At 35.4% G+C, this 10,908-nt stretch overlaps 1 protein-coding gene across 1 annotated transcript; it reads left to right on the top strand.

Annotated features, from left to right (window-relative positions):
• Nucleotides 1–1,425: 1,425 nt before the first annotated feature.
• psmc5 (proteasome 26S subunit, ATPase 5) lies at nt 1,426–10,300 on the top strand. Its single transcript, XM_067429867.1, has 12 exons — nt 1,426–1,511; nt 2,028–2,099; nt 2,275–2,344; nt 2,453–2,550; nt 2,640–2,696; nt 5,170–5,400; nt 5,513–5,639; nt 6,617–6,807; nt 9,463–9,561; nt 9,701–9,811; nt 9,942–10,028; nt 10,154–10,300. The coding sequence occupies exons 1-12, from the start codon at nt 1,479–1,481 to the stop codon at nt 10,205–10,207; spliced, it is 1,230 nt and encodes a 409-aa protein (XP_067285968.1). The 5' UTR covers nt 1,426–1,478; the 3' UTR covers nt 10,208–10,300.
• The last annotated feature ends 608 nt before the right edge of the window (nt 10,301–10,908 follow it).

The following is a 10,908-nucleotide window of genomic DNA, read 5'->3' as shown; positions in this document are numbered from 1 at the left end:
TCTGTCTACTAAAGGGTAGATTGTTTGATAAAGCCAAACACCAGTCAAGTTGATGCATGTAGTGTCTGTTGTCCTGGTTAGTCTGGTAATACCGGTCTCCATTCGTTTTTTTTTTTTTTTGTGATTTCTCAATGTGCGCCTTACTTTTTCAAATCTTTTCACACTGTTCTAACCAACTTTCATCTTGTAACAGCAGGTAATTTCACATTCAAAATGCACTTAATCTACCAAAACATTTCATACAGGTAGCAAAGGTTTTAGGAGGGCTTCGGCAGGCATATTGTACAATATCAACAGCAACTAGAATGTATGTTTCCTGGAGGAAATGTGAGTGGTGCTTGCAATGGCAAAAATCAGCACGGTTGCTATAGTGTCTGGCTAGGCTACACAGTTACCATGGTGATATTTACAGATGGGTTTCTCACAGGAAACAAAAGAGCACATTCCCATGTCTGTACCATGTTCTGGTGCTGAGATGTGGCTTATTCATGTGTTTGTATGGTTGCTAGGGTGTGCTTATACAGTTTATGGTAGGGGTGTCAAAACTTTTTTCGAAGGGGGCCAGGGGGGATGTTTTGGACACACTTGGGGGCTGGTTCCTTTTCTATAGTGTGTGTGTAAGTAATATAATATTACATTGTTTTTTGAAAAAACAAAAATCTTGAGCTGACAGTATAGGGACACAGATGTAAATTTAATACACAATGTAAAAAAAATAATAATAATAAAGGACCTTGTTTTTAAAGGGTGAATGTTTGTTTAGTTAGAACTCTACTTTTATTTAAATAAAGAAGCATCAAATAGAATATTATATTTAGATCACCACAGGAAAAATATTGTAATATCTTGTGTATAGTATTGTTTCTTTATCTAGAATGGCTTAAATTTATGGTATTTTGTATGAACGCATTTAATATAAATACAACATGCACAAAACTTGGAGCTTATGACAAAAAAAGTTCTGTAATTTGGCCTCTATTACTCATTTAGTACATGTCTACAGTCATACTAAAATATATAGATTAAGAACATTTCTGACAAGATGCCAGTTAGGCTTACAGTTACCACAGTAAATTTATAATAAATGTTGAATTTTTGGTTGAAAAGTATTCTAACTTCACCGTTGTGGCTCAGTGTTTCTCCTGGTTAGTGTTGATTAAACCAGCACTGTTTCAAATTAAATCTTAAAATATGGCTTGTAGGCTTCAATGTTGCTTTATGGTTGCTAGGGTGCTCTAAACGGATGTTAGGGAGTTGCTATGAAGTTTTTATCTCTCTACTTAATGGCTGCTTGATAGGCCGAGTCAAAAGAGCCCAGTCTCAAATGTACATGTTCTCTACCACGTCACTCATCGCGGTTAGATGTAATGTGTCTCTCTCCAGCCTGTCGGTGGCGCTAGAGATCACATCCTCTTCAGCCTGCATCACTCCCGAGGAAAACAAGGCGGAAAAAACGCCGCTGACGGACGGAAGTTTGCATGTTCAAGATGGCGTTGGACGGGGTTGATCAAGTAAGTGTTTTTTGTGTGTGTGAAATCTTCTAATATGAACAATATAGTTCAACTGTTCGCTGGCATCGCACATTTCATAGATGGCACCTGCTGTAATTGTAGTGTTTAGAATTATAAGATAAAATGGCTGGATTTAACGCGCCTTCTCCGAATGAAGCCGAGTTTGCTGTCTCATTGTGTCACTGAGACTGATCATAACATTGGATAGCTGGATAATTACATGACAAATTATGAATATTCCGCTATTACATGCAAAATCACTGTTTATAACAACAGACATCTTTCATGACTAATAATAAATTAATATACTTCTAATATACATCACAGAAATGTACTCTAGAATTATAACGTGAGGAATGTTTCGTAATAACGTTACTTCATAACATGGTAATTGTATAATTTAAGAACCTCGTGAATCATCACTTTAACGTTACTCCACCTTACACTGTTACATTACCTGACCGTTAATAACCCAACTGTATGTGGTATTGATATTATTGTTAATCATTTTTGCAGATGGATATTGAGGAGAGTAAAGGAGGCTCTGGTCTCCGACAGTATTACCTGTCTAAAATCGAGGAGCTTCAGGTGAGAACCATCAATTGTAACTTGGTTGAATTGATTACATTTTTTTTGGACTTTCTATTATTAAAATACACTTTAAAGATTTGAAGTCCACTCCAAGTGCACATGCAGTACAATCAAGCGCACTTCTTTTTCACAAAGGTAAGTTATGTCTAAATGTGCTTGTCTCTTTACTCAGTTGACAGTGAATGATAAAAGCCAAAATCTCAGACGTCTGCAGGCTCAAAGGAACGAGTTAAATGCCAAGGGTAAAGCTCTACCAACTTTATTATGAATGGAGATCAGATACAAAAACCAAATATCTTATGCTAAAAATATGATCAGTATGGCATGACAGGCTCTTTTGTTTCCTTTAGTGCGGCTCCTGCGCGAGGAGCTTCAGTTACTGCAGGAGCAGGGCTCTTATGTAGGAGAGGTGGTGAGAGCCATGGACAAGAAGAAAGTGCTGGTCAAGGTTTGACAGCCATTGTTTCCTGCTTTTCTCATGAGTATGATCAGTGCTGAGATTGTTTATTCATTTGTGTATTTATGCTTGGTTTTTAGGTGCATCCTGAAGGAAAGTTTGTGGTGGATGTGGATAAGAACATTGATATAAATGATGTAAGTGTTTTTTGGGGGGTTTAACCAAGGCTGCATGATAATGGTCAGGCTGTTAATCACGGTTATTTTGCTCAAATTATAATCAATTTTTCTCATTTGAGAAATTTCCTTTAACTTCATCAGAATTATTGCTGTTTCGCATAAGAACAAAAGGCAGGGTTTATTTTACCTCTGTTAACTAGTTTGTTCTGTTTTTAATTATTCACATCAGCATACTCTTTACATTATAAAAACTGGTAAAAAAGTAAGAAGCTTCTCTCAAAAGCTGAAACTGAAATTCCTAATATTAATTCTGAATTCTGTTTCTATTAAAACAAAAACACTGTTTTGTGGCCGAGAGGTTCAGTAAAGCTAAAGTATACGAGTAAGCGGGGTCTGCGTATAGTGTGCAAAAATTTGTCACCAAAATAGTATGCGCATACTGTATGTTACTGTAGATAAAGATGGAACTTTCTATTTTCTGCATTCGCACTAGGGTTGTGTCGGAGAATTACCATCGTGATGCCACGTCCCCCGTTCCGAGTGTGACACACACTAATCCTAGTCTCTTCTATAGTTAATCTAAAAATTTAGCAGGGATTGCTCTGTAAATTAAATTGAGAACATTACTAATGCATATATGCTATTTTAAATAGTCTATGCCAGAGATGTGACGTGTAAAGGCTGATTTATACTTCTGCGTCGGACCTGCGCCATAGCCTCTATGCCTTGGGCTACGTGTCGATATTCATTTCTTCTTATGCGTCCTTGTCCACATTGACATGCAGTACACATGCAGAGAGAGCATGTATACCCTGAGGGAAGGGTTCTGGCAGACCAATCACAGCACTTGCGGTCCGTGTAGAATCGACACGTTGTTACATTTTTGGAGAGGTGTACGTCATAGGCTACATGTGCAACACACAGTCTACGGTGTTGCTACATTCGACGCAGAAGTATAAATTGGGCTTTAGTCTGTGAAAATACCTTGTCTGGGAAACACACAAATTTCCATCTTGACATTGTTAGCCTCATGTCTTATGCTGTACATTTATCTTAAAATATTGAATTTTGTACAAGAAAACAGCCCTTATTAATGAATTATAAGTAGTCTATTGTAGTGTCTCAGGAAATCTTGCTCATTGTCAAAGCTCTTCTGTGGCTACTGCACTTCAGTGAACGTCAAATAACTTTTGTCTGGTTAATGCTTTTAAAGACAGTTTGCCTTTAATGAAAGATAATAATGAAGCCATAATGAAAGAATGAAGGTGATTCTGATAACAGCCATCTATTAAAAAACAGAAAAACAATGAATAAAGAACAAGATTACAGGAACAACTCAGACAGAAACTCTGGATTTACATTTTACTTATAATATAGCACAATTCACTTTCTGTCGTGCAAAGCATAGCATAGGTTACAAAATAAATTATGCTATTGAAATATTGTAAAGTGGTCATATGAACTACACCATTGAATGTTTAAAAAAACAATATGCGAAATCAAATTTGAATATCTCCGTAATGGATTGGGAAAATTGCATAAGGTCTAATATTTTTCACCATAGTCCATGTTTAAATTTTGATATTTGTTCAATGGAAAGCCTGGGTGAGTCATTAGTTGGGTTAGTAAAATAACAAAATTATAGTTTTAAAGTAGAAAATAGGGTTTAGCTAAAGAGATGTTTTACTGTAAACATTGTCAACTGCCAAACTGGACATCGCCCAACGCTTGTTCGCAAGATTATGTTTGACTGTACATATATGCTAGTGTGCAAGTAAAAAAAACAGGTATACTGTGGGCTTAAGTGCATTTGTTCAGCAACTACAATCAAACAGTATAGTCGAGATTCATGTTTGGATGTATTAAAGTTCGTCACTGAGAAGGTTTTCTTGCAGATTTAGTCACGACACATAGCACAATCTGCTTCTTGAAGAAACATTCTGCTCTAATGAAATGTAACACAGCCAGTCAATCGATCTGCAATGGATCTATTATTTTATAATAGCTAAGAATAAAGTCTCATTTATTAAAGTAATATTGTGAATTTATATATTGTAAATATATTTCAAAATGTAATTTATTTCTGTGGCAAAGCTGAATTTTCAGCATCATTATAAAGAATAAAATAATAATAATGTTCCAAACTTTTATCATATTTTCTGATAATCAGCTGTGCAGATATTTTAAGTAAAACACTAGGCAGAAAAGCTCTGATTGGGGGATTATAACTCTTGGCATATGGCAACACCAAACAGGAAAGCTTATGACCGATGTAAGATCATGGAAATGTCAAATGGGGGAACTAAACACTAGACAGTTATGCTTGCTTAATTGTAAGAGGCAGAAATTGTGATGAAAAGTAGGAGTACACCTTAACCTGAGGTGTCGTTCATGACTTAAACCAAGGGCTGCATGATTACAAGAACTGCAAGAACAATTAAATTGTGCTTAATCATGCAGACTTTGTAATGTAAATTCTCATTTCCACTAGGTAACTCCAAATTGCCGTGTAGCACTTCGTAATGACAGTTACACGCTTCACAAAATCCTGCCAAACAAAGTGGACCCACTCGTCTCGCTGATGATGGTGGAAAAAGTGCCAGATTCGACATACGAGATGATTGGAGGGCTGGACAAACAAATTAAAGAGATCAAGGAAGTGATTGAGCTTCCAGTCAAGCACCCAGAATTATTTGAGGCTCTAGGAATTGCACAACCTAAGGCAAGTGATAGCATTGCACATTCTTATCGGGTCAATCATGTCATTTAAAAAAATGCTACCTTCTCAATAGTAGGTCTGTTGGGCATTATGTAATGTGTGTGTTGGTCTGCAGGGTGTGCTGCTGTATGGACCTCCTGGTACAGGAAAGACCCTGTTAGCCAGAGCCGTGGCCCACCACACCGACTGCACCTTTATCAGGGTGTCCGGATCAGAGCTGGTGCAGAAATTCATAGGAGAAGGTTGGTGGGCTTCCAGACAAATCAGATTTTACTAGCTAGATGTTTTACATGGAATGTAAGAACAAATGAGAAACTCTACATAAATATAATATAAAATATAAATCAAAAATATAAAGATATAAATCAACAAAATCAAACGCTATTGAAGTCAAGTAAACAGTCTGTAATAAAATAAGAGTAAATAATCAAACTATAAGCACTGGCATGAATAAAGAGAACAAAGATGCAAATGAAATAATCAAATTTAAAATAACACTGCTTAGTCTTCATTGTATAAATTGTATTTAAAACAAGCTTATTTTGGGGGAAAACTCTTCATTTAAATGTGCTTGTGATTTTATTATGGGTAGCTGCTAATTTAAAATGTACACTTACACAACTATCTATAACAAATTACATTATTAGGGCCATAAAGTCAACACTCATAATTCATAACGAGTAAATTAATTGTTTGGCATAAATGCACAGTATTCATTAATTGTGAATTGCTGTAAAACAGCGAGCCTGTAAAACTTCATTTGCAAAAGCTTTATGTTTTTACTTTGAATGTGCAGCAGCGCTTACATTTATTAAATTAAATGAATCATAGTTTTTTGAAGTTTAATATTCACATTACAGACTATTGAAGAAATGTAATAATTTTAATTTCATTAAAATTAATTAAGTTCATAACTTTTTTTACTTACAAATTTTTTTGTATTTACACATGCTCCATAATACAATTTAAAGTTCGCACGCATCTAAATGTGAGTGAAGTGCTCGTTCGGGATGCAGCGATTAACCGATTTCTCTAAACAACACGGTTGACTAACCGTAAAGGCTCTGCTATATTGAGTGTTTCTTATGTATGGAATGGTTGGAAATGCAACTTGCGCAAAACAAAAACAAGTTCTACTGCTAGAGCTATATCGGTCTGATTTCTAGAGCTGGATTCCTTGTCGTAATATGACTCAACATTCTCTCTGTGTTGATTCCAGGAGCTCGTATGGTGCGTGAGCTGTTCGTCATGGCCAGGGAGCATGCGCCCTCCATCATCTTCATGGATGAGATCGACTCCATCGGCTCTTCTCGGCTGGAGGGCGGATCAGGAGGAGACAGTGAGGTGCAGAGAACTATGCTGGAGCTCCTCAACCAGCTGGACGGATTCGAGGCCACCAAGAATATCAAGGTGAGCAGCAAACATCTGCACAGAGAAAAGTTTAAGATTGCAAACTGTCAGTTGCTAATTTTATTACGGGCTAAACACTGAAATGTGCACCCAGTGGTTTTAATTGTTTGTTTGTTTTTTTGTTTTTTAAAAGCTTTCTGATATAGCAAACATTTTCCGTGGGACAGTCCCATTTGAAATATTATTATTATTAATTTTCCAAGGTTTACTATACATCTTGTACAGGGATGGTTAAAATGCAGGCAGAATGACAGAATCCAGTCATACATTTATTTACAGTAAAAAGTGGAATGTCACAGAATTTGTCACATTTTAGATGAATAAATCAAAAATAGAGCTGTGTGTCTATGAATGCAAAAAGACTACACTGTGTGTGTGTGTGTGTGTGTGTGTGTGTGTGTGTGTGTGTGTCAGGCACGTCCAGAGGGAGCTTTAGGTGCTCGAGCCCCTGACCTTTTTCAAAATAAATCAAAAGTGCCCCTCGGACAAATATCAATTATAATATTTGTGTAACATGACAATGTGTACAATAGTAAAGAACGGCTCAAAAGTCGGAAAATGTCTGTTTATTTTTTCTTATCAGTCGGTCTGAGGCGTTGCCATAACGTGTTGCGTGAAGTTTTACTGGACGATTTTCCACAGTCTATTCGGAAATGGCTCTCAAGCCATATGTGGTTCTTTCAGAGAGTGTCTGTGGCTTTACGGGGAAAAGAATAAACCAAACATTTTTTTTCATCAATAATCAAAGCTACATTTAAACAACGTACATTTAAACAGCTACATCAAATATCTCCATTATATAATATTAAATATTACATAATTCATAAATGCACGTCATGTATAATAACATTACACCAACCAATCGTGATCTGGCAAAACAAGTTGAAACAAATCAGTTGAAAATTTTATAAATCAAACCGCATTGCTGACAAACAAAAAAACGAACTGCATAAAACCATGCAGCACAAAGTCGCATTAATGGTAAGTAGTGTTACTTGTATTTATGAATATTGATACACTGTTTACTATTTGAGGAAACTATCAAAGTTACTGAAGCCCAAGTGCCACCGGCACCTACAGGCCTGTTATGTAAAGTGTAGGCTGGAGAAATGGTGACATAAAAAGACTTTATATTACCATTTTTGATAATTATGCAGCATTAAGAAAGAAGTCTCTTATGCTCATTAAGCCTGCATTTATTAGATCAAAAACAGCAATATTTTGAAATTTTATTAAAATAATGTTTTTCTATTTTAATAGACTTTAAAATATAATTTATTCCTGTGATCAAAGCTGAATTTATCATCATTACTCCAGTCTTCAGTATTGATCCTTCAGAAATCATTCTAAAATGATTTAATGTCAATGTTGCAAACAGTTGTGCTGCATAATAATTTTTTATAACCTGCTGTAAAGCTCTTTAAGATTTTTTGATTACTAAAAAGTTTAAAAGAATATCATGTAATAATATTTCACAATATTAGGCAACTACTTTTGATTTTTAATTAAATAAATGCAGGCTTGATGAGCATAATAGACTTGTACGTATAGTTACTATTAAAATAAAATAGTAGCCTATCCTGTGTGTGCATGTGTGTGTGCGTGTGTGTGAGTGAGTGAGTGAATGAGTGGCGGCATTTTATCCCCTAAACTTACTCAAGCATGTGACACTCATGCTGTTTTCAGTGCCTGCCGTCTCACTATATGAGTACATGAACTTCATCTCCAGAGCTGCTCGGAGAGTCACTTCACCTGCATTTGATAAAACAATCAACATATAAAACACAACCAGAAAATCAAAGATCTTCATGACAACCGGTCAAAATAAGTTTGGTTTAACTTGAAGAAATTGTGACAACATATATTGTACAGTAGAATTTACATCTAAAAGTAATAATAATAACAATTGAACAAAAACAAATATTTAAGGAATTTTACAATTGTACCAGTAAACTTCTGTTTGCAGCACTTTGTTTGGCAAAAAATCTTAATTTTCATTTGATTACATTTTTAAAAGACTAATTAAATTGTTAGCCTTTATTTGATTACCACTGTTTTTGATGATCAATTTGTATTAAATCATAAATCCAGACCAATTAAAACAGACAACCTACAATTCATAAAATAGAATTAAATTAGTTATCAGATAACTATCGAGTAACATCATTGCATGAAAGTGAAAATGTGATGTGGCTTAGTGTGATTATCAAATTGCAAAGATTGCGATTTAATTTTTTTAAATAGTCTGGTGTGCTGCACATGAAGAACGGTACTGTGTTCTTTTACATCCCTCCTTTTTCTGCCTAAAATAAAGCTCTATGGTTTAAAAAAAGTGTAATTGTAATCAGTAAGTGTTGTAATCTTAATGTTCAGTAAAATTGTCACATTATTATTATTATTATTATTATTAAATGCTCAGTTTTTTTTTTTTTTTTACATTTGTAATAGTAATAAACTGTATTTTTATATTTATATTTTAATAAAATAATACATTTATAAAATAGTATTTGAACTGCCTTTCCAATCATCACCACCAGGGGTGCTTTGACCAAACAGAGCTAATCACATTCATGCCATTGTTGTGCATTGCTATGTTTTTAAAATATTTCTATAAGAAAAGTATGAATTCACTGAATATTTTCTTGTTTCCTTCAGGTTATCATGGCAACAAACCGTATTGACATTCTAGACTCTGCACTTCTTCGACCAGGCCGCATTGACAGGAAGATTGAATTTCCCCCTCCCAATGAAGCGGTAAGCTGGGATTGTTACATACGTTTAAATTATCTATATCATCTTAATGCTGAAATACATCCTTGTATTTGTATGACTCTCTAATATTGAAGGCATAAATACTAGCAGTAGCCTCATAGTGTTATGTTGTTCTCTGCAGGCCCGTTTGGACATTTTGAAGATCCACTCCCGTAAAATGAACCTGACGCGTGGTATTAACCTGCGCAAGATTGCAGAGCTGATGCCAGGAGCGTCTGGCGCTGAGGTCAAGGTGAGGTCAGGGGCTCAACCTGTACGATCATTGGCAGTCATTTACGGGCGTCTCTGCGGCACTTGTTCAAGAGAAGCAGTGCTGAAATCAGCATCAATGTAAGCTGTTTTTATCTGTGCTTGTCTGACAGGGTGTCTGCACAGAGGCAGGGATGTACGCCCTGAGAGAGAGGAGAGTCCATGTTACCCAAGAGGATTTTGAAATGGCAGTGGCAAAGGTACTAAAAAAACTTTTTCTATTTGTGCTATTAGTACCAATCCTAATATTAGAGCCATTTGTTTTCATGCATATCTCATAATGCATAATTGCATGCATAATTTATAATTGACTATATTTTCACAGGTGATGCAGAAAGACAGTGAGAAAAACATGTCCATCAAGAAACTCTGGAAGTAAACATTAGACTCTGTAATCTGCAGGTTTTTTTGTCTTTAAGTTGCTTTATTGTCATCACCCAAATGTATTCAAAAATAAATTGTTTCTCACTTAGCACAGTCGTTTTTCCTTTCCACTTTGTAGAAAATAGACCTCTGTGAAAGCTTGTTTCTGTGACTTTTTCACGCAATGTATACCTCACTATTTGGACTTTAACTCGGTTGCTATTCTGATTTTATGTTTTGCAATTGGGAGTTTATAACTAATAATTCAGACTAGTCTCAGGATCATGAGATACAAAACTTGTAATTCAGTCCAAATTGGGATATATAAACTAGCAAAGAAATAGTAAGATTTGTGAGAAATAGTCACACTTACCTTTTTTTTATTTTGTGGTGGAAACAAGTTCCATTAACCTGTACTCTAAGTGCAGAACTGTACATTTAAGACAAAGGGCAATGATAAGAATAGCACAGAATCTTTGAACCGAACGTAACCTTGACCTAATTTAGAGTTCTTTTGAGCAAAGAAGCTTTGAAACAATTTCATGATTATGAATCTTATGTAGAGATTCTTTTGTCAATATTTTTCAAGTTTTGGTTCAGCCTGCCCTGTCTGGGACATTGATTTTGGAGTGGTGCATTTGATGGCTTTCATATGAACGCATCAAAGGGTAGATTTTAAATTTACAAGACAATATATGTACATTTGAATGAAATGCG

The sequence above is a fragment of the Pseudorasbora parva genome, chromosome 21 (genome assembly GCF_024679245.1).
Source record: "Pseudorasbora parva isolate DD20220531a chromosome 21, ASM2467924v1, whole genome shotgun sequence".
In the NCBI taxonomy this organism is placed as follows: domain Eukaryota; kingdom Metazoa; phylum Chordata; class Actinopteri; order Cypriniformes; family Gobionidae; genus Pseudorasbora; species Pseudorasbora parva.
The sequence above is the reverse complement of the archived record's forward strand: the minus strand, read 5'-3'. Positions and strand labels throughout refer to the sequence as shown.

Bases quoted from the DNA above. Each gene is read 5' to 3' on its own strand.
- psmc5 (XM_067429867.1), top strand. From the start codon at position 1,479: ATGTTCAAGATGGCGTTGGACGGGGTTGATCAA. The intron at 1,512-2,027 runs GTAAGTGTTTTT...TCATTTTTGCAG, and splicing joins CGTTGGACGGGGTTGATCAA to ATGGATATTGAGGAGAGTAA. The intron at 10,029-10,153 runs GTACTAAAAAAA...ATATTTTCACAG, and splicing joins TTGAAATGGCAGTGGCAAAG to GTGATGCAGAAAGACAGTGA.